The sequence below is a fragment of the Gobius niger genome, assembly GCF_951799975.1.
Source record: "Gobius niger genome assembly, chromosome: 4".
In the NCBI taxonomy this organism is placed as follows: Eukaryota; Metazoa; Chordata; class Actinopteri; order Gobiiformes; family Gobiidae; genus Gobius; species Gobius niger.
The window spans coordinates 23,519,234-23,543,777 of record NC_136855.1 but is presented as its reverse complement, the minus strand read 5'-3'; the positions used below and the strand labels follow the sequence as shown (position 1 = coordinate 23,543,777).

The 24,544-nt window shown below is 40.0% G+C and overlaps 1 protein-coding gene across 2 annotated transcripts in view; it reads right to left on the bottom strand.

The window, feature by feature from the left end:
• Positions 1 to 285: 285 nt before the first annotated feature.
• tcf12 (transcription factor 12) overlaps positions 286 to 24,544 on the bottom strand; it is a 48,230-nt gene continuing 23,971 nt past the window's right edge. The window contains exons 7-21 of one of the 2 annotated variants that reach the window (XM_079555067.1): positions 22,199 to 22,322; positions 21,728 to 21,780; positions 10,923 to 11,022; positions 10,555 to 10,694; positions 10,252 to 10,393; positions 10,070 to 10,140; positions 8,306 to 8,450; positions 6,488 to 6,561; positions 5,575 to 5,646; positions 4,940 to 5,131; positions 3,839 to 3,950; positions 3,602 to 3,761; positions 3,256 to 3,485; positions 2,926 to 3,064; positions 286 to 2,833 (exon numbers count right to left, since the gene is read on the bottom strand). In XM_079555067.1, the coding sequence (XP_079411193.1) occupies positions 2,937 to 3,064; positions 3,256 to 3,485; positions 3,602 to 3,761; positions 3,839 to 3,950; positions 4,940 to 5,131; positions 5,575 to 5,646; positions 6,488 to 6,561; positions 8,306 to 8,450; positions 10,070 to 10,140; positions 10,252 to 10,393; positions 10,555 to 10,694; positions 10,923 to 11,022; positions 21,728 to 21,780; positions 22,199 to 22,322 (1,743 nt within the window). In that variant the 3' untranslated portion in view covers positions 286 to 2,833; positions 2,926 to 2,936. The remainder of the gene's footprint in view (positions 2,834 to 2,925; positions 3,065 to 3,255; positions 3,486 to 3,601; positions 3,762 to 3,838; positions 3,951 to 4,939; positions 5,132 to 5,574; positions 5,647 to 6,487; positions 6,562 to 8,305; positions 8,451 to 10,069; positions 10,141 to 10,251; positions 10,394 to 10,554; positions 10,695 to 10,922; positions 11,023 to 21,727; positions 21,781 to 22,198; positions 22,323 to 24,544) is intronic. The other variant, XM_079555068.1, reaches the window with a different exon arrangement.

The window sequence follows — 24,544 nt, the reverse complement described above, 5'->3', positions numbered from 1 at the left end:
GCCCTCAGGTTTAGAGCAGCACTCACACAACACTAGTGGGATTCATTATCGAGGAATGGGACACAAAGACAATGAGAATTTATAGTTTTCAATACCCAAAGCTGCAGGCACGCAGCTTGTGTATTAAATACAGTGATCTGAAAACATCTTTATGCTCTGACTATTCAGACAAATATTGTGGGAGTAATAATAGTTTGACCTTTGTGTCTGTCAAAAAAGAGAGATTTTGAACATGCTAACTTTGAAATGAATGAAAAAGTAAGACTCCATCACGTTTACAGTACGCTGCTATCACACTTTATTAAAAATAGAAACATATATTCATAGTACTTTCATACAGACTACAAGGGTCCACTGGAATTATTTTCAAAAATGAGTTAAATACTATAAAACACTCATTTGGCCTAAATCCACTGTAATTGTCCAAAACACAAACAACAAAGAGAACAGGATTACCCTCAAGCGCCCCCTTTTAGTTTGTACCACCTCAAACTTCACCCGAATGAAAAAAAGCATGAAACATAATGCGAGATGAAAAAAAGACAGAAATGAATGTCTGCTCCTCAAGTTAAATAAATGCAAAGTACAGTCACGTTTAAAAAATGGCACATTTATTGTAACATAAATGTTATATACATTATTTTCTTTCTGTGGAAAAAGACAGAAAATCAATTTTGTATTTCTGATGTGCACCAGCAATACCTTTTCATTTGACACATGAACAATTTGGTTTTAGTCCGATGAATTATGGTAAACTGCATTTTTCAGCAAGTTCTCCACTAGTACAAGGTCTTCATGTACTAGAATTACAACACTTACAGTTCTTAAGATGACATTGGTAATTTCAGGTAATTGAGTGGTTACTGAAATATCATAAACATAGATTTTACTATCTAATATAGTAAAATAAAGTAAGAAACTTTTTACTCAAAATTTTTGCTTTGAAAAATCTAGAAAGAGATATTTTCGACTTCAAGAAATATTCTTACATTATTATTGTATAAAAGACTAACTACAGTGAAAAATAAGCCAAATGTTTTTTTTTTTCCTTTTGATTTAGTTTTATGTATTATACAAGGGAAAGCATCTGAGAGTACAGCAAGTCTAACTTGGCAAACAGAGGAGCGGAGAAACATAGCAAATAATAAAATGAAGGAAATAGAGCAGAAAGTATCAACTTCTGCCACACTAATACAGTACATGTTTATGAATACTGACATGGACAACAAGGCCACATTCAGTAACTGCACAAAACGCAATTTAATCGATAAAGTTGCCAAATTATGTTTAATGTAAACTCTTGGTCAGGCATAGTAATTTAATATGGATCGCCTTATTTGTACAGAATACTGTCTCTGAATGTGGCAGCCTTGTTTGGGTGAAAAGACAAAGACAATATACAAAGGAAATATATGGAATATAAAGAATTAAGACAAAAGACTTAAATAACACAGAAATGTAAAGCATGCATGCTGATATGAACAAAACAAAGCATGACCAATGTCTAAAACAAAGAAAAAATGTTACTGTTTTGTTCACTGTTGTGCTACACCTCTAAGAACCAACTTTTACTAAAACCCAACACAACAATTTGTACGGATAATGTACTCCTGCTTAGTTATATAAAATAATATAACATTTTCAGTTTGGATATTGTATACCAAAAGCCAGAGGCTTAAAGGCATAAAGAGGCATAACTATTTCAATCAGAATAACTGCAATTGAAATGGTATATTCTGAGATATGAACAGAAAAGTGATACGTTCATCAGGCCAGGAAAATCAGTGGTCGTCGTTAAAAGTACTTCTTTATCAAGGACTCTCAAACTGTGATTATAACTGGTGGCAAGAAATGACAAAACAAGCCACTCAGAGGTTTGCTATATGATAAACTGTTTACATAAACACTATATGGCAAAACTCAACAGAAAATGCCTGGGCAGTGAGGTCCCATTTACTCAGTTAAGACACTAACATATGCAGGGAATGCTAAAGTTAGTAATAGTTTGCTCTCTGTATTTTTCTGCTCACTACTGAAGACAAAACACAACAAAAGCTTTCAGTAAAGCTAGAGTTTGCCGCTCACCTGTTAGGATTACATGTGCTAATGTAATAAAACTAAAACAGCTTCTGGCTTTGTAACGCAGTACTTTTTATTTCAGTCAGTGCAGAAGCTCGGCTAAACTGCAACACTGCAAATGTAGGTAGTTATGGCTCCTTTTGTGGCCAGTGGCAAAATTCATACAATATAAATATAAATAATATATCTTTTGGTAAAATGGGATGCAAGTGACAATTGTTGGGCATAAATATCAATAAAAAAAATCTTCTTGGCACCCAAATACTTTCCCCTGATGTGGACTTGCCAGGGTGAAGTGCTTAGTATTGATGGTGACACTGACAAACTATAGATCAACTGAAAAGCTGCATACTTATCTTTGAAATTGCTCAACTTTCCCTTTAGACATAGTTTCATCAAAAACATAATAAATAAAAAAAACAAACATAACAATTGCTGTTACAATGCATTCGTCAATTCAGTTTAGGCACAAAGCAATTTCCACATACACTTGGAGGAGATTGCACAGTCTCTGATTGTTCAGAAGCAACACACTTCTTGCAGACAGTGATATGTGCTTGAGATTTTTCTGGGGACATTTTTGCAGATGGAAACTCGATTTGAGGTTCCACGTCAGTCTTGAATTGGTTTACATTAGTCTCGGTTTTACTTCAAGTGGTCTGTCTCCTCCAATTGTTGTCACAAAGTCCTTTCTGTCACCAAGAACCACGGTTACCTCAAATTGGAAACAATTTACTCTCTGTGCGACAGTGATCTGCAGAGACAAACAGAAGGAGTCATGAGAGATAGGTAAACAATAATGTTGACATGTTGTGTAGGGTATATGGTCAGATAAAATGATGGTACCTTTCTGCTACTCAAAGGTGGCCCAGGGGGTTGGATGTGTCAGCCATGCCCGGGTGGAGATGGGCTTCAGCGGAACCTCCAGACACCTTTTCCTCCTCCCGTCTTTTAAGGCAGGCAGCCTTGGGGTTCAAATTTCTTTCTGTTGGTCCAAAGAACAAACACAAAGAGTAAAGATAATGGGTAATTAAACCTTTTTCAATATAACATGGTAATATCTGGCAATGACTAAACTAAGTTGCTGAATTAAAGGCATCAGAAAATAGTTCTGAAGTGCTACAGGATGTTTCAGTTGCCGTTTGAAGATAAAGCCGATATGTCCTTCACACTGACCTCTAACTTGCTGCTCCAGGCTCAGGATGACTGCCACAGCCTGATGGAGGATGAGGAGCTTTGTTTGGGGCTTCTCGCTCTTGAGGTGGAGCTGGCACATGCGGCCGAGCTCCTTGAAGGCCTCATTGATGTCTCGCACCCTCAGGCGCTCCCGGGCGTTGTTGGCCATTCTCCTCTCGCGCTCACGCTCTGCCTTCTGCTCCGGATTCAGGTCCTCATCCTCAGTGATACTATGAACAAAGACACGCACTTGCTGTCATTATCGTCATATAGAAATGAACAGCACAAACAGCGCCGCATATAAGCCAGAGCCAACAAATGAACATTGGCATATTTGTTTGTGTACCTTGTGCGAGTGCCAGAGCGAGGAGTCTTCATGTCTCTTCTGTCATCATCATCATCTGACCTATCGTCTCCAGACATACTCTGCATGTCATCTTTGTCAGGTTTTTCTATCTTCAACTCCAGGTTTGAAGGGACATGCCCACTAAGGGCTGAAGCTAGACCTAATTAAAAAAGGAAATTCATTTAACCATCCATTGAACAAACCGCTCCACACTAACGCATTTGCTCTAGAGCGCACCTCTGAAGACTTCCACTTGGTGACTGAGCTCAGCGCTCGATGTAGAGCTGGAGCTGGGGAGGCCTCCATGACTGTTGTTCAGACTGGTGGCATCGTCAGCATGAGCGCTCCCCTGCCCCAACACAACAGTAAGAACATACATCAGTTTAAAATAATAGACAGATAGACTCTATGTAACAACACACTAAAGCAGTGAGAAGTCTCAAGCGGGACGGTTGTGAGCTCCGCACATGTTGAGGAGTTATTTGACTTTGTGGAGCAGCAGAGGAAAAGGAGGGGACTGTGCTGCAGAGTCAAGGGTATCTCCCCTTTTCTCTAGGAATGTGATCCCCATCACTGTTGGCCTGTGTTAACCCCTCTACTCAGGACCCCCCTTCCCTCTGCACAATGCTAATCTTTGCTATGCTCTCAACAGGTGTCCAAACAAGCCTTTGTCTGGAGGAGAAGGAGGGCACCCTGATCTGTGTCCAGAAAAGAACGCTGCCATTTTCATGGCTGTGCCTGATTACCATACAGCTGAGGGGCTCCTTTAGGGTGGAGGCTGTGGGCTAGACACACGCTCAACGATTCAGATTTCTGGGCTGTTAAAAGAAGTGATGAAAAGGGGTAAAAAGAGCAGAGGGTGGGGCATCTATTTAGTAAAAGCCTGTAGCAGTGCCCAGTAACACTCGGACAAGAAATGCTGTGTAAGTCTCGCCGCAATGAACCCTTACAGCCATAAACTCTAATAAACTCTAATCCCGAAAAGAAATGCAATTTTGAAAAGTTGAATTGAATAAAAAGATACTTGTAAAAATGTATTACATTTTTGTTTACATGTGGCCCACTTTATTTCTTCAAAGAATTACTAATAACTTTTTGCAGATGTAATAAAATTTAGAAATCCTCTCTACAAAATTCTCCTGATGTAAATACACCATAATGTACACACTGATACATCATTGTCTTTAAGGCAGTGGACTCATTGAAAAAGTGCATCACAGTTTTGAGACTCCAGACTGCATTGTATTATTTCTTCCTTTTGAAATGCTTAGCGTCGTCTGCCATAACAAAAATAAATACAGTTAATCTGATCCAAGGGGGAAAAATCTGTGAAATTACCATTGCATTTGTCCGACTTGGAACCAATGCTGAGGCTGGGAAGTTTGCTCCAATAGCTGCAATTGGCCCATTTTGTGCCTGTCCCAGCAGACTGTGTATGTCGCTGGGCAGATTGGCAGTGGAGCCCACTGCATGGTTCCTCAGAACAAGGATTGCATCATCCAGCCTGTCCAGACGATCCTCCATTCGAGACTGTAAAGGCCAAACGGATTGGAGAAGAAACAGTTACCAATGGGCAAGGAAGCATTTGGAAAAGCTTAGAAACTTTTGGAACAAAACAGAAAATGACTAAATGACTGTATGTAGTGTATTCAAGAAAAAAACAAAACAAAATGAAACATTAACATTTGAGCACAACTGAACTTTTCTAACTTTTATATTTGAACTTAGGCTTTTATGTGTATGAGACTCAGCAACTATTGTGGCCGATCCTGGAATTGTTAAACCAATATAAAAGGGCACGACGTTGGCAACGTCTACAAGTTAACAAAACAACATGGTGCGTGAGTTGAGTGTGAGAAAATAATAAATGCATAAACAAGATCACTAATAACAATAATAATAATAATAATAATAATAATAATAATAATGACAGCTTGATGGTAATGAGTATTAACGTCTGGAATAAAGAATACCTCGCAAACATCCTTTAAGAAAGACATGGCATCTTGGAGATGCTCATGTAACTGCTGATGAACCCTGTTTTTCTGTCAAGTCAAATAAAAAAAATATCAGTGTCTATAGAAGAAATACACAATATAGATCTTAGAAAAAAATAATAATAATACATTTCAGCATGTGGATGACCACAATGTAATAGTGGTGTCAGATTCCTGTATTATGGTATATACGGATTCAATTAACTGTATTTAATTCAGGCGAAATGTTAATTTTGAGCATTTAAACATATGAGAAAAGAATGTGTTTTACTCATTCACAAAACTGTTGACTTTAAAGCCAATGGCCAATAGCCATGTGCAGCCCAGACGAGCTATAAAGTGTTGCACATATTTTCCATTCAGGCCCTGGTCTCAAACAGCTGGCCAAATGACATCACTCTTTTCCTCTGGACTCTAGTGCTGCTCCACTCCACAAATGATGGTTACTAAAGCCCTTTTATTATGAGAAAGTTTTGCACTAATTAAACATGAACACCTGATGCTGCACAGGAGCAAATCCGTCAATACCATTATTTCTTCATTTAAACCCAGTCTAGTCACGTCTCCTATTTCATATTTTTTATGTGTTTTGATATGTTGCATGAATGGTGGTCTGCAGCTCTGGTCACATGACAGCAAAGGAATCCCAGAGAAATGGTTGAGCAGACAGCTGCCCGCACCCCTCCCCCGACTGTCATCTCCGTCCTGGCCCACGGACTAGAGGACAGATGGCGAGCCCCTCGGGACAGGTATTGTTTAGTTTGGTTATCTGTCTGCCCCCACATTTCTCAGCAAAACATTTGTCACAGGAATTTCTGTAATGCTAGATCAGTCATTTTGTTAAGTCTATTCTACATTGACTTTTATTCAGCTTAAACATGGAGCTTACCAGTGAATGAAGAGAGTTCTCGTAATTTGGTGAGGACGGAGTCTGTCCACCTGCACGAGGCCATGGATTTGTGCCTAAAAAGACATTTTCAAGATGAAGTTAAACAGGTGCATTTTTTTTGTCTCGCTTTAGATTAGGCAATTCACTTGCACAAAGATGAAACACCGTGGCATTCCTGATTTCCTGCTTGTTCTCTGAGAGATATTATTATCTTTAGACATTGCACACTTCCTGATGGCTGGACTACATCCTGACACAAAACAAATCAAATGTTTCCTTTTATATCCAAGGGATACAAATCTGTGGCTTTGATACAAGTCTGTGACTTGTGCAGATCGAGTCTATTATTTTATCATTCTCCAATCACACATAATAATGTGTAATAATAACAAACATTGTTGTTATTGCTCTCTTTATATTAAAAAGTCTGTGTCTAAGGAAAGTATGACTGACATACACAATGCTTCATACACTCTCCATGAAACAAATAAGCATCATTATGGTATGTTTATGTTTTAAAAATACCATTAGTGGATATTTCCAGCAAAGTGTATACTTAAAGTTGCAAGGCTAAGGAAAACTTTAATTAACTAACTAATAAAAGTGACTTTGGAAGTGGGAATGAGAAAGTCTGCTGTGCCTCAGATCTCTCTCCCAGGTGAACAAGACAGGAACATAACATGTGAGCCTCTGCTGGCTCCAGGCAGTGAAAAATTAGCCTGGGACTCTGGTCCCTGTGTGCGCTGGAGAGGGCTAATTGAACAAACCAGTCTTGAGTAATGTGCTGTATATTGGTGTAATCCCGATGATTAATGGATTTTGAGGTTAACATCAACAGCGAGCCAAACTTCTGTGCCAATATTAAGTATTGTTCTTTCTCTTTCTGCACTACATAATGTTTTTGTTTTAACCTTTGACCATAAGGCATGATTATTTGTGATTTATTGCACCTACTATACAATACTATTCTTGTTGGAAACAGTAACAATAAATGTTCATTCATAACATCATCAGCAGAAACATCTATATTCTCTACAGACAGAGTTCAAATCCACGGTTAGGGCCCAGGTGTGTCATATTGTAAACAGGGCTTCCCTGAGTGAGTGAGAGCATCATGGTCTTCCTCATCAGCTGAGTCACCCCCCCCCACACACACACACACACACACACACACACACACACACACACACACACACACCGCACAGAGTCCAGGCCTTTTGCAGCCAGCCGCGCGCGTGTGTGTTGGGGGAACAGCTGTCCGAGGGGCAGGGCAACAGCTGAGGATGAGGGGGGCATACGAAGAGACAGCTGTCGCCACTCCATTACTACAGATGACAGAACTGCCCAGTTAAACCAACACACAGGGCTTTCCCCTCTCCACATCCACATTCACTTTCCATTACACACAAGCTCCAGTCAGCGCCTTCAACCAAGAACTCTCTCTTCATTTACAGAAGGTATAATGATTTCTGGCGTCTTTCTTAATAGGTACAATGTGACAACAATAAAATCCCATGGGTGAAGTGCCTAATGGTATATTTTTACTGTTCAAACTACTGTAAACTGTCCCAAATCAGTTACCAACACCATAAGTCATTCAAAAATATGTTATTTTAAACCTTGACTAACCCTTTACCTCAGGTTTGATTTATTTCACCACGCAATCCCTAGTTAAAGTCATTACCCTGAATTAATTACCATACTAGCTATTAGCATATCTATTTTGGTCTAATCATTATTCAACTTTAAAGGCACACACGTCATAATGCCTCATACCTCGATCACTACAGAGTTGTTGAGCAGAAGAGGCACCAGTACCTTGCCTCCCAGACGTGGTACCAGCAGAAGTGACGACTGTTCCCGCTGATGCGGCGCCTGCTGTGGCCGTCAGAGGTGAAGGAGACCCCACCGGAGTGGAGGGGTTGGAAGGAAAACTACTGCTCGTATGGTCAGGCGAGTAAATCTGTGAACGGGAAACAAAATGAAAAACATCTGTGAAACTTCTGCATATTTGAAGATAAGAATTTAGCTAAGACGTACATTTAATGGTAATAGCATTGAAATAAAATTCATAATGCCAGGTTATTACTATAAAAAATAAAACAACAATGCAGTACACTGTTCGCATACATATTATCGTAAACATTTCAATATAAATAAAAATACTCCAAACTTTTTTTGCCCATGTGATAAACCACAGGTTTTGTGCCAGTTGTACATCCCACAAGGGGTTAGACTAAGGTCAGCGAGTTTTCGGATGACAAGTCAATCACAAGGGACAGGGGAGATTACGTCTTCAGAACTTCCACAGGGATTTCATTTGTATAAACAAATGCAGGATTAAAGCACAATTGCTTCTCCGCTTTATCTTTTAATAAGAGGATATTGTGACATAATAGAACACGTCTGAGAGGACGCAGGGTATTAGTGCTGGATCCTGACTAATTAGCAGAAAAAACCAGATCACAAAGATTTCCATCCCAAGTTCAGATCAAATTGAGGTTGTAGGAAACGCTTTGACTTCAGTGGGGATGATAGACACACACTCATTATTAATAATCTCCTTATTTAATCTTGATCTCTGGGCTTTAGTTTTTCAATCAACTTGGAGTATCAGGCTCGAGGTTTCACTGAAGTGTGTCACTGAGTGCAGAGGAGGGGATCGGCGGCTGTCTTAAGTGCAAGTTGCACAGGATATGTTTAGTTTCTTTGAATAAAAACTGAAATATTCTTCCCTTTTATGAGTTGTCATCTCATAAAGAAGAAGAATTAACATTACAGACCTCATGGATGAGCATAATTATAACCATGACTTCTGTGCCAACACTATATGACCAGCCATTCTTTCCAGACAGTGGCCAGTAACGGCACATTCAAAGTGAAACATGAGTCATTTTACCGGGTTAAATGAAGCCCCGCCTTCTCATCAGTTACGCTCCCTCGGGCGGCATGGGGCCAATAAGCACAGCCAATTTAAAAGGGCGGAGAACAAAAGCTCTACAAAGGGCGGCCCATGGAGTTGAGCCATGGCAAGTCCCCAGTGCACCCTGCCCCGTCCACACCCCCCGCCTCTGTCCAACCGTGTCCATTTCAGTCCAGCTTTGTCATGTTAATGATATTGTGTCGGGAAATATAAAAAACTTCATATGTCATTATTGTCAGTAAACTCTATCTTTGAATTGCATTATTCAACTTCAGCTGTAAAATGTTTAACATTTTTATTCGTGTTGCTGTGTCGCTCATGCTTTGTAATGTTTTATGATAAGATTTTTTTCTTGAATACTACTAAGCCAACAATTATCCAGGCTTAAATCTAAAAACAACTCCTAACATGCCCTTCAGCTTTTTAATCAGTATTGAGAATAGTACTACAAGCAAACTCGCCAAAGTCACCGTAGTTGGAGATGATTACTAATCCTTCTTTTTACTATAAATTAATAATAATATTTTTTGTAATGGTTTGTAGATATACTGTATGTGTATCTAAAAGTAAGCGCCACCAAAACGTATCTCCATCGAAACATAATTCTCCTTCTTCTTCATAAAAAAAAAAGCTCATGAGCTGTAGCTAATACCACTTACTGAGGCCAACGCTTTTCCCAATGCATCTCCGGTTTGTGAGCTTCCAGTGGTGTTCCCTCGATTTGCAGCAGCTAAGAAAATACAGAAGGAGGTTGACAAAAACGCTGAAATGAAAGGCAGCCACAGCTGTTCTTAAGTACGGGAGTCCGCACATCCACGTCTAAGGCACAAATCATAACTACCTATGACCGCCTCTGCCGAGTTGACAGACGTCGTGTGCGCGGCGGTGACGAATGGTGAAGTGCTGGTGTTGCTTCTGTGGAAACTGGACATGGGAGGAAGACTGGAGTTGATGTCTGGAGAGACTGAGTGTGCAGGGTAATTCTGACAGAAAAAGAAGAATACGTTAGGACAGGGCGATACTTTTGCCGTCTTGGCATGCAGTGGGCGATGAAACAGTTAGAAAGATGGACAAATAGAGAAAAATGCTGGCTTGAAAAAGAGACTAAAGTGTCTCAAATGAAGTGACAGTTGCAGTTGCATACCAGTCGGTCATGGGAGTGCAGGGTGCTGTAGTTTCCCGACTGTGACATGTGAGATGAAGATCCGGTGAGCATTCCTCCGTAGCCCGTCTGACTGATCCCGTTGGATGAGCTCCACGGATCGGATGAACTGTGGGTGCCATCTGACGATAGAGAAAGAGATTCATTTTAGGGTAATTTACTTTGTAGGACTAAGTGGTATAAAGCATTTTCCTTATTTAATTCTTTTGCATGAGATGGTCAGTTTAGGCGGTAGGATAATCAATCGAACAATATCAAACCGTCTAAAACCTAGTGTGTTTCAGCAGTGAGTAATCAAACATAAAACCTAGACGGAGTTTGTGAGTAACAAAACAATTTCTTGCACTCACCAAAGAAAGTGCTTGCAAACATACTGCTTGTGGGTTTGGGGGAGGTGTATGACGGTGAATCTCTGTTGAACTCTTCTGTGCTCGGGGATGGCGCATACACCTGTGATGAGAACAGAAGCCGTTAGTGCGCACAGTTAAAGGCATTATGATGAGAGCTACAACTGAACCATTCCCACACCACGTTTGAATCGGAAAATGTAGTTTGTAACAAAGTTAAACATGACCAAATTAAGACGTGTACAACAACCGTGGTAAAAAAAAACACTGACGCACAAACACACTTTAATGACTCACAAGCAATCAAGCTCATGAAGGGAGGAGTGGATTATCAGGGGTATTTGCATTTCAGATCAACTCAACCTCTAATGGAAGTATAATGATACCCGCTTACTTGCGCAGACTAAATGCTTTGCAAATTACAGCATTCCCAGAGAGGCAGAAATCAAATAAATGGGACAAAAACACCCTGCTTTGCTGTCTTTAAATGTGTACCTGTGAGCTGGTGGTGCAGTGAATGGAGGGGCACAATGAGCATGCTGTTGCACAGCTGTGCGAGTGCCAAGCGAAGCGGGAGGATCAAAGGCAGCGCGGGCCAAACACCAGTGATGTGGTTTCTGACTTCATCAACTCCAGATGGAGAGAGAGCAGAGGACCAGAGACAGGAGGCCAACAAACGCCTTCACACAGGCACTACTAGGTGACCTCTGTACCCTGTAATGTTAATGAGAACCAGCCAGGATATGCCCGCTGGATTACACCTGTGCCGTTCCACTAAGGTCTCAACTTCATTCATGAAAAAAGCCCACATGCAAACCACAGATCATTACATGACCCAAAATGTCCAAATAAACCAACAAAACATTTGCTAATTATTTCTCACTTAAATAATCAAACTCTTCCAGCAGCTGCAGTCTCAATTTCACGCCTGCGGATGTCATAAAGGTTGTTTACAATTTTTTGTCAGTAAGTAAGATTGTGCAGATGGAAAGCACGCAGTCTACATAAAGTGTATTAAAATTACTCTCAGTCCGTCTTATATTGAGTCAGGGCAAAGCATTAACAACACAGGGCGATTGAGGGCTGAGCGGGTCCTTGGCGTGTCTGACTGTGTAATTAAAGTACAGTAGGAGGGGCATACCTCTCAAGGGTCTTCTGGCTTACACATGTGACCAGGGAGGATAGTAGTAGATCTCAGGTTAGGTTAGGCCAGTCCTTTGTCTCTGATCTGTCAAACGTTCAATGGGCAGCATATGGCAGTGGGTAATGTTAATTGTCCTTTTTTACCCAGGGCTAACCAGTCAAAGCATTAATAAACCATCCTAAACACTGGGTGCCTCATTCCACTCGCCGGTCCCAAAGAGGGCTGCCAGGGTTTCTCTTTACAAGAACATTAATTTAGGTTTGTCACTCAAAGGAAGCAGTGCACAGAGCAGCAAAACTAATCATACTACAGAATATTGGTGGATTATAACAGCAGCTTCAAAACGGTAACTCAAATATGTGACAAAACATAGTACAAATAGTAAACCTTATTTTGCTGCACTGTTAGCGTCTCTTTGCCAGAAGAGAGACAAGACAGTCCTCTGAAAAAGGCATGTCATATGTGATTTAACATTTCACAACACGCGCGGTTGTAAGAGGTGATTTTGCAGATCGACAGCATATGCTCTTAGCATAATCAGCTTACATTCATAGATGTGTTATAGCTGCTTCTTTCGTACATTTTTTGGCTGAGTAATTTCATGAACTCCATCAAAAGGCAGCATTAGTCCACAGTGTTCACCCAGCACAGTGGTTGTCTACCTTTATAGACCCCCAATATCAGAACTACTGTTGTTTACGACCCCACAGGGCACGTTTTCCACTAAAACTACATAGAAAATATACCCCCCATAAGATATGGAGCACCTCCAAATTTATCTTGCGACCTCCAAGGGGATCCTGGTCCCCGGGTTGAGAACCACTCAGCTAGTGGGCCACAGACTGTCCTGGTTTTGTAGTAGCATCCTTCATTATCTTGTGTGTTGCAGTGTTGCGTGTATTGTGTTTCCACCCACGACCACAGAGAGCTACTGGCAATAAAAACACTACAAGTACAAGTAACTACTGTGTTAACTACAAGTACAGAGTAGAGTAAAGTGAACCATGTAGGGTAGAAAGTGTTCCATGGAAAACTGCAAAGTGTGGTCTGATTTTACACACCAACAGCAGGACTGATTTTCTGTTGTCATAAGACGACCACTAAAACATTATGAAGTATCCTTTCATGTAGAGACAGTGCTTGTGAGTGACTCGGTGGCAGATCAAAGACTATACTTTAGGATGAGGTATCCTTTCAATGCTTTTCAACAGCACTCTGCTTTTACTGACAGCTAACATTTTCCACACACCTTTCCCTGTGTTAAGACTACCTGCCTTTGAAGTCTATCCCACATCAATCACAACATCTAATGTAAAACACTACAGCTGCTCCAGAGTGGGGATGTCTCATAGTGTCAGCAAACTAAAGTATAATCACAAAAGTTAGAAAAGATCAGGCAAACAGCCAACTAGTTCAAAGAGACACACTTAAACAGTGTCCTAGAGCACTGTCCTGTTTATGAGATTGTTGCCATTGCTTGGAATCAAACTGTATCTCAGGGGCATTTTGTTTCTATTCCAACTCTTGCAGAGCTTAGCGTGAGAGCTGGAAAGAATGCCTTTTTAAACCAGACCTGTGTCTGCTTTGAAGAGTGTTGCTCAACACAACACGAGATGAGCCCCAGCTTTAAGAAGACAATATGTTGCAGATTGATGTGAAAAATCTTAGATGGAAGATTGATGTCAGCTGAACAAATATAATGTTTGAAAAAATAAATAAACAAATAAATAAATGAATAAATATCTGGAAAAAAGAAGAATATCCAAATGCTTAAATTGTGTCTTTAAATGCTTATGTACAATTTGTAATAAAGAAGAGGCAAACAATCAGTGCCTCTGGATCCAGTGGAAAGACTTAACTACACGTGCCACTTTAGAGATAATAAGGATTACCTGCTGAAAGGAACACAATAACCTGTTGCACTGAAAAAGCACTTCCGTCTTAAATAAGGCATGAACAACACACATTAAGAATAAACACTCTAAATGTGTTATTAAATAATAAAACTAGTTAGTGTCAGTCAGGCCTTTCTCTTCTTTTGTTTTTTTCTTGCTTGTTAAAAGGCAACGGAAATAAAGATCATTGAGTTGCTCCATCTGTGCTGGTTCCGTGCCACCAGCCAATGGCCCACTGCGAATTCTTTCAGTGCTCCAGATGGTGAGCCTGCCATGCAACTCTGCATTTTACCAAATTAATATGAATCAAATTGTTACAAAAATGAGCTCCATCCTTTATTTTCCTGAAGGAAAACTATAAAGGAAGTGGTGCTTTTGATCATAGAGTTTAACCACTCTGTCCACATGCTATCAATTTTCTCTCCATCACCAAATGTAACACAAGCCGTTAATACTTAATATCAGGGAGATCAAAGTCAGCTTTGGTGCAGTTTGAGTTGTGTACATGCAGTAATGGGATGGGAAAACGAAACAACAGTTAATGTTTATGACTAAACAATTCCACTTTAAAAACACTACTATGTTAAAAAAAAAACTTGTAAGACCAATATTTTACTGGAGCCTGTGTCAAGTCTGTTCATTTCTAAACAAAAAAGTATAAAAGCTTAAAAACTGACACTTTTATTACAACTCAATTCAATGATTACCAAAAGTGAACCAGACCCTCAGAAGACATGTGCAGAGTCTTGTGAAGTCCACAGTGTGTATACTTATTATAGCTTTTTGAGAGTAACAGAAATCAAAGAGGTCATTACAAAGTAGTTCAGAAATCACATTAGGCTCCCTTTGGCGTCAAGAATGCCAATGTGATTAAAAACAGATGTAATAACAGCAACACTGGTGCTTGGAGCTCAATCTGCAAACAGGAAAGTCTAACCTCAACAGGCAGACTCTTTCCCCTAATCATTCCCAGACTCCCACTTGTTATTATTTCAACCAGTCTCTGAGCTCGAGAAACCAGCCAGTAAAAATAAATTCAAGGCTGCATGAAAACTTTCTGCCCTGCTCTTACTTTCTATTTGTGGGGGGAAAGGCTGGGGAAAAAAAGGTGCAACTTTGCACGCATTACCTACAATACTAAACTGTTTAAAGGCAGATGTGGAAATAGCAGACTGTGCTATTCCAGTTGTCCTGGGACATGACTTAACTGAGGCAATGGAAAGTAAATCCAGCCAGCGACTGACACATACGTTTACAAAAACAAACACAAACTTTTAGCAATACAAAGACATTACAGTGGAAATGTAAACAAACACAGACTTTTGCATTTCCACTATCAAATGTTTTCAAATAGATTACTCACCGATTTCCCGTTGTAGTAATACATTAAAGAATTACTGCCCATTCCAGGGACAGGATATGCGCAATACATTATAGCTTTATATGTTCGATAATGATATACCAAAGAAGCTTGCTAGTTTTTCTCCGGACATACATCCAAAGCGCTCAAAGGGACTAATAATTCTTTCAGTACTGGCCTCCACACACGACCCACTCTGAGGAAACTTATGCAAAGCAGGACCGTACCATTCCCTGCTATGTGAAGGGGTGTCCGCCAGAAGGGAGTGGCTAGCGTGGTACATCCCACTCTTAAGCCTGTAAGTGCTGAGGCAAATAGGAAAAGGACGGGGGGAAGGGAGGCAACAGGGAGGTGGGTTTAGAAAGATAAAGGCAAGAGGGTGGGACAGAAAACAAATGTGCCAGTGGATTTAGAAAAAGACAAGAAGTGTTAAAATTCAAGCATGGAAACGGAGACTTTCAGCAAGGGGGAAACCCAATGATGATTTAGGGACACAATTAATTCCAACGCGTTGAAATGAGAGCATGAATAAACGCAATGAGCCGGCTCTCCTCATCATGTTTTAATCCTGTTTTAATCTTTTTGTTTGTGCGATGACTGGATACGTCTACCGCCAGTGAGGTGAAAAGTAGCACCGAAATGAGCACAACCATCTGGCAATGCATTCTACCTGCTTCCTCACACTAATTAGGAGTCAAAGACAGCGAAAGTGATCAACTAACACAGCGATAAAGAAATCCACAGCATGAGTGAAAAAAGATCTGCTTAGCTATTTATGAAATGTAAAATACGCAGCATTTGGCAGAATAGGACCTGAACTTGAGAAGTGCCAGTAAACACAGAGTTGTAAGGCATGCAACAGCTGCAAAGGAGGTGGCTCGTGACGTCTGAACAGGAAAAATAATGCTCCATTTCCTAAACCCTGGGGGCCTCGAACAGGGGGAGCACGGGGGGAAAGCAAAACATTGACAGTCATTTCGCCGTGCTTTACCATCGCAGCGAACCACACCGATCCGCGTTACCGTTATCATGTGGAAATAGAGGAGGAGGGGGTGAGCATAAGAGAAAAGAAGCGGGATAGATAGATGGCATATGAGATGACAGTCTGCACTGAGTGACTGGAGCCTTTCATGTCCTCCACTCGAAGCTTCCTGGACTTAACACAGGCCCGCGGACTCATTGAGAACATTATTGTTATAGAAAGATGAAAGCTCCCACTTCCCTAAGAAAACTAGGCCTTTATTATGCCTCTCCCTTCAGTGCTGTTATTATTTATCCCCCCTTTCTTCTCAGAGGCTCTTTTAAACTCTTCCAAAACACTGGCTCTACATGCTGTTACCGCTTTATATCTGGCTCCGTTTCAAGTTGATGCTTTAAGCAAAAATGGTCATGATAGAAGCGTTTGAAGCGCCCAAAACAAGTCCAGACATGGAGCTCAGAGTCATGAGAAAAGCACATAAAAAGCAGAGATACGTGTGCGTTACTTAGAAGTGAGGCCGCACATGGTATTTGTAAATAGGGATGGATAGAACGGAGAATGCTAATTTGATCTCAAGAAAATGATGGTTGTTATTAGAGGTTTTGAAGAGAGTGATCGTGACACCACCTTGATATTATGTAAATGAGAGTGGTCCCTGGAGGTGTGCTGAGCTCCACCCACCTGTTCCCACTGGCCTCTACTGACACTGGAGTCCTCACAAGGTGCTTTTCTGCGGATTTGTTTGGGTGTTGAAAAACCAAGCGCAAATCCACGGGCTGAGGTCACCACCATCACACGCATGGATTTAGCCATGATGTCATCAGACAGGAAGATTGTTTCCTGTAAGAAGCTCTGCTTCTAATTAGGGACTTTAGAGGAAGGGGCGCAAGGGGCGACATGACCACCACCCTTTAAACACCGCGGAGCGCAGGACGAATGTGAAGCTTTAAACACAGCAAATGAAAAGTAAAAGATTATTTACATGCGTATGTTCAGACAACTTTTAGTTCCTACGACATTAGACTTGTTTAGTTTATGAACAAATGTATAGTCTATTCTGTATTATTTCATTTTAATTAATTTAAAATAGTGTTTGTTATGTAACCAAATATAAAAAAGCTATAAAAAATTACTAGCACATTTTTAATAATAGTTTACTTAGTTTACTACCACATTGCTGCCATATGAATAAAAATACATTCAACTCAACATAACTATGACGTTATTACAATTAAATATCCTTTTATGTTTTTAGGTTATGTTATTTTTTTCATTAAATTACATTAATAACACAATCATGATAAATTATTATATAGATATTGTCACAATTCTACAAGATTACTATAATGGTATAAGAAGATAAAGTGTTTTTTTTAATTGACATTCAGTTCAATGAATATTTAATTTCAGTGATAGTATCTTGTTAAACATGATCTTTAGCCTTTTGTATATATGTAGATGTTTAAGATGTGTATTTATTTATTTATCTTTTTTATATTGCAACACAATATAAGGATGTAGCAAATAACAAAAATCACATGTTGGTAACATTTGTACTAAAAAGGAGCACATTTTACATTATGAGCTTTTCTTCACAAATGACTGTAAAATGTTTCTTAAGAACAAACACTACTTTTGTTATTGTTCTGGAGGCTGCAGCGATCCCAAATCAAGGTTTGCATTAATGTGGTAAACGCACGCAAGCTCAACATGAATAATTTACAACAGCCCGGAATGTGAGTAATGACTTTAATCTGTGCATTATTTTGTGTCTTTTAACTCTTGTCTGTCCGCGCAGATGAAAGGACAGGCCTCTGGTTGTTCGTCTGTGTTTATCTCTAGCCGTGTGTGTATCAGTCGTACATTTCAACAGCCCGACACAGAAAAACATGAAGACTGCGGTCCCAGGGGTGACAGCGACTGTTTAGGATCATCCCAGTAAAACAAGGGTGTCTATCTCATCAGCCCAATCAGAAAACAGCATCTCTGGGGAGAATCTGGGGTCGAGGCACAGCAATCTCAGTCCCTCCATGAAAACAGCACAAGTTTTGGATGCGCAACATGATTTCAGGATTTATGTGATGAAATGAGACTCTTTAACTCTGATTTTCTGTCTGCATATGGCCATCTTGTGCTGCGCTATGTAACAGCATGTAGCAGCTTATCTACACCATTTGAAACCTCTCTCCCACACACAAGACGTCTGACTCATACATTTAGTCATTCTTACAAATTTGAGAGTAACACAGCGCTCAGATGGCCATTAGCGCCTGTTTTGATACAGAAATGATCATCTGAAAAAAACTTTAAAAATATTTTCATGTCAATATTTCTTCAAATCTATAACATTGATAAATTAAATTAACATTTGTTGCTTCCTATAATTGTGTCGTTCGATTAAAAGAGAAATAAGAGAATTCATCATCTAAAAAAAAGTAAAGCTAAAATATATTCTTTAGAAGTTATTGTTATTAATAACTTTTTCTCCATAATTGTATTGCTGTACCAATTAGTGTAATAATCATAATGCACAGCCCAAGTTGCTTCTTTCACATTTCCTGTTTTTACAAAAATGCCCTAAAAATGTTCGGGAGTTTAACCAAACTAACCACTGCACCTGAGCAGCTTCTTCTGGAACAGTTACCAAACTTTCCTGCAGTGAAGCGATGTGTGGTGTTTGTGGCTCTCTAAAGACAGGTGGAGGATAAAAGGAGGAGGTAGTTTAGCTTTTGAATGTCATGCAATAAACAGGCACTGCTACATACTGTATAGTCTTTCAATTCAGACCCTGTGGCTTTTCTTCTTACAACCAGCGCAGTACAAATCACACAGAAACTAGAGTACTTGAGTGATCTGTCAAAAGCAAATGTCAGTCTTTTTTGTCATCCACACTGAGGGGTTTTGCTTGCAATAGTCCCCGAGGCTAAGCTGAATCTCAGTACTTTCTTTTTTCTCTTGTCCGTGGGCTAAAGTCAGGGAGGAAGTGTCAAGGCACGCTGCCTTGACAAGGTTTCGTAGGAAAAAACAGTATTTGCACAACACACAAACACACACACACACACACGCACACACACTTAGCATGCCCTTACAGCTTCCCATACATATATTGTATCCTCCCCATGAGCTGAAGCAGCCTGTCTGTCCTGTGCCCTTCAGCCCACTCTCACTCTATGCACCAGAATTATTATTACCAAATATTACTTTAGTCAAGATTACGTAATTGCCAAACTTTAGTAAAATGCTGCTCTAAATGGTCCAATAATTAAACAGTCACCGCATAAACCCAACAGCGGAACTTCAAGGCCAAATTTAGCAAAGTGCAGAGAAAGTGTGTGTGAGGCAATGGGAGGAGTCTGTATATAAGTAGATGTAAAAGCCATATAAACATTTAAATGTTTGCAATCACCAGCTGGCCTGTCTAGATAGCCTTCACATCCGGCGCACGGCAGTGTCAAAACCTCAATGCACAGAGGATGTGCTCCCGTAAATATTTTGATTCAGCTCCATCATGTAGTGTACACACAGCATGCTTGGAGTTGCAACTTACATTGGCGATCTGATTTAACTCTTAAATTTATTTTTAGACTGTTGAGCCAGAATACAAACTTGGAGGAAAAAGAGGATTTAAGAAATAAATAAATAATGAAATTCCCAGCAGTATACATAATGATAGGAAGCACTGTGTTGATTTTTTTTTAAATTAACTATCTATTGGAGTCTCTGGTGAGGCTCTAGCGCTTGCTTACACAAGCAAAAGCTTTCAGTGGCATCTGCAGCTGCATTCATGCTTTACAGGTACGCTGCAGGCCCCTGGTACAGCTGCCTCTAGCAAAGCTTCGAGTCCAGGTGCATCTACCCCTCAGCACTTCCCATCAGCACCAGTGTCAGAGCCAGCAATATAAACACCGGCTTTGGTGATAATCACCCGCAGATATGCTGCAATCACACTTCTCGAACAGCAACCGCACGTTTAAGGGCTACAAGTAGCTTTACACACCTCGCAATAGTTCAAAGCAAACTGCCTCACCTTTGGCCTCTTTTAGTCTTATAACAACATATTTACACCTTCAGAAATCTGCCAGACAACCTCCCACTCCCCCACAGTGGACCTATCAAAAACCAGATTCAATGTTTTTCTTTCTCTTTCAGCACGTTAAGAGAGACCTACAGCGCTTTTTCAACCTGCCTTCTCTATGTGCCAAATAGGCTCAAAGACTAACTGGGATAATTCCTCCAAGCTCGAGGCTTTATCTTGTGAGCAGCACTGAGTGACAAGAAGAATCTGTATTTTATCCCATGCTCTGTCACTGTTTCTCCCATCTCGCATTGTAGCGCCTGATTGTACTCTTATGAGTCACAGAGCTGCACCTGCGCCCATGTGTTAAGTAGTGACAAATAAAAGCCCAGCGTCCATTTACACAACAAAGAGATGTAACCTGTGAGGCAGTCATTCTTGTGCCCCCCTCGCTCGTCTGACAAGACCTCAAATATATCACTTACTTAAGAAAAAGGCGGCACGCCATCTTTCCAGAGACTGCTTTCTCTGTCGCACGCGCTGACAAACTTCCTTTCAAACACAAATCCAGAAACAAAACACATGCCAGCCTTTTATGTTACGCAGCCTGTTCCATATTTGATTTCAGAGTAATAGCAGCAGAGGTGACAATCATCAAAGCTCTGAAAGGCAAATCCAGCTTCAGACTTCCTCACAACACCCAGGAAAACCTTTTACTGTTTAACAGAAGAAAGGGTTTGATTTTCAGCGCACCAGTTGTGTCTGATTAGGAACAAAAACACACTTTACTGTTACTATTGAAGACTTTAAGTCACGGCTTAAAGACCTTTTGCAGATACATAAGGGTTTTAACAATGAACATCTGACTTAGTGATTTATGCATATTAATGGGCTTCAACACCCCCTGTCTAAGCAAATGCAAGCTGAGCTCCACACTTCCCTGCATCCTAATGCTCGCGGCTCCTGAGGGATCATTACCAATAGAATTTTCAGATATTCTGTGCTATTAATCTCTGTCTGTCCTCCTGTTCGCCTTCGTAATGACTAATTAAACATCAAAAGAGCAGAGCTGGGGATGGGCTCTGACAGCCCCTCTCTCTCCTGGGAGAGGCCAGGCTGTGACAGGGCAGTGCCGAAAATCAATCACACAGAGGAGCATAGAGACCTAACCTACAGAGACAGCCCTGTGCTAACATTTACCAACAAGCGTGTAAACAACAAACATGAAACACCACTACTTTGTTTAGTGGATTCACTGGGAACAGAGGAGCCATAGACAAGTCAACAACAAAATACTGACTTCTAATCCAAGAGCCCCCTTTGTGTGCAAGTCAAAGGGAAGTGTTTGTGTGTGTCTGCTTAAGCAAGCTCACTGTGAAATCTGTTTATGTGAGAGTAGATGATCTTCCACTCACAGATGATGGCAGGCCGGGAGGGACCTTGCGAACCTTTTTTGTTTGCAGAGGATCTGTGGAAAGATGAAAGCACATGTATTCACTCAAAAGGTATGAAGTAAAATCCATGTTTGCATTGACAACAAACAATACAGCCACTGAAAGATAACAAAACATGCATTAAATCTCAACAAAGCCTCGCCCAAATCAGGACAAAAATGATCAAGATTTTATTAATACTTTTAATTTGTCTTATTAGGTGTAATAATAAACAAACAAAAAAACATATATTATCATAGCAAATCCTAATAAATCAATGTACAACTACAGCATTTAGCCAAAGAAGAGTACACAGTTACTGGGATTTGAGTGTGTGTTACTGTCTCTGTGAGGCGAGTTGGAGAAGAGTTTGCTCACAGTTATGCGGTGTTCTCAACTCTGTATTGGTTGAAAGTTTTGTCCTTGTCAAAGAAGTACAGACACAGCACTTACCGATGGGAGGGGCGTCTTGTAAAGAGCGTCTTCTGGGATTGGGTCCAGTGAAGGAGTAGAACGGAGCTGCCGACTTTCCTGAAGCAGCCACAGAACCAGGCCCAGCGTCAGGCCTCAGCGCCGACTGAAACAATGCAGAGTATCGAATAAATAAAACATACTTCTTATTATTGTTATTGAATTAATACATCTATCATCTGTATCTATTTTATTAACTCTGCATGGGGGATCAAAAGACGCTTGTGTGGACAAAAAACACATCTTTAAAGTAAAAACATTGTACCCGAAGCCACTGATGGCTGAACTTTACGAGTTCTTCTTTTTCTCAGTGCTCCATTGTAGAAACGCTCCACAGTCCAGAACATGCTTTTGCAGCTTGGTAACAAACTGGAGTTTGTCATGAGTTTATTATGCCTGAATAAACGTAATACATTTTTAAATCAGTAATATTTATAATATACAGGTGAAACTCGGAAAATTTGAATATTGTTAAAGGGACTAGATGCAAGTTGGTCATTTTGTACTCACTACTGCCACCTCAGGTCTTACACGTAACTGCAGCTTCTATATTAAGCTTGTGCATGACGGCACTTCGGACCCGAATTAACACCTTTTTGAGTGACTGTGCAGGATTTTAGAGGCAGTTGTGGTGAACAGGTTTGAGCTCATTCTACACACTAGGTCATGGCTGGAACATGTAGGGGGAGGAAAATATTTTACATTTTCAAACTCCGTATAGTCCCTTTAAAAGTGCATTAATTTCTGTTATTCAACTTAAACTGTGAAACTAATATATGATAGACTCATTATTTATACTTTGTTATAATCTGTTATAATCTTAATTATTATGGCTCACATCTTGTAAACACCTTAAATCAAAAATCTCAGAAAATTTGAATATTTTTAAAATGACTGTAAAATGACTAAAAAAAAACAGATAAACAAGTCACAGTGGATACACATACATGGATATATTAACAGCAATAATAATGTTCATGATTACATCAAAATTAACCTAATATGACACAAACCCAACACCACAACACATTATCCCTCAGCTCTTAACCCACCACAAAACTCTCACGTCGATAACACACCACTAAGTGAGCTGGTAGTGAGCCACTTTCTTAATGCATCACACCCGAGCAGGCACACATTCACATGTTAACCGAGAGGGATCAATGTGTTGCCAATCAAATGCTAGCGTCCAACCGCCCATTGAACTGCATAAAATTAATAATAAAAACTAAATAATGATGGAAATAATAATAATGATAATAATATTGACATAATCTAATATTGCTTACATGTATGTGTACCTACTGTATAGATATGCATGGGTATGTGTATGTATGTATGTATGTATGTATGTATGTCTGTATGTACATATGCATGTGTGTGTATGTGTGTACGTTTGTATGTATAATGACAACAATTATCATTAGGCTGTAGTAATGATTCAAATCAAAATAAAATGTATAATAATAATGTTAGTAACGAAAGTGATAATGGTGAAAATAAGGATGATGATAGTAGCAATGACGGTAATAACAATAGAGATCTGCATTTCGATTGCCCCCTTTCTTCTGTTGTTCTATCATTATTCATTTATATCTTAAATCTATGTGTCCAACATGTGTTCACTGCACTATACTTCAAGCACTTATTCACCGATGTATCTCTGTACCTGTTTCCCCTCAACATCCCTCTACAGCTGTCTTGTCCCACCATGTTGATCCACATTAGCTAACCCTCAAGCCACCTAGCCACCCATACTGTAAGAACTGCACTACCCTGGACCCTCAAATGTATGCGAACCACACTACTCACACCCCACCACACACAGGCTTGACATATGTCACTTTACATGTCATATATTAGTTTCACATTTTAAGTTGAATTACAGAAATAAATGAATTTTTCACCGATTCTAATTTTCCGAGTTTCACTTGTATTTGGAGAGATGAATATACAGTGGGGAAAAAAAGTATTTGGCCAAAATCCAATAGAATGTCTATGTGAAACTGACCAAATACTTTTTTTCCCCACTGTATTTAATCTGTCATTATGGGTGATTTCTTTCAACCCTCAATGTCAATGAATCAGGAGTTGATTCACTTGTTAATTTCTATAAGAAGATGTTGATGCTGCATCTTTAAAACCGTCCTCAATCACCCTGGCGGCGTTTGACCTCTCCAGCCCCCACAAACCGGGTTAAGAGGCCAATTAAAAGCTTGGGCTAATTACACTAATCGGTTGCAGGCGTTCCAGAGCAGGAGTCGTGTGCCGATCACCTGAGCTGTGGCCTGTAGTAGAGTGGCCTCACATGCCCCTTCAAATCCCTTT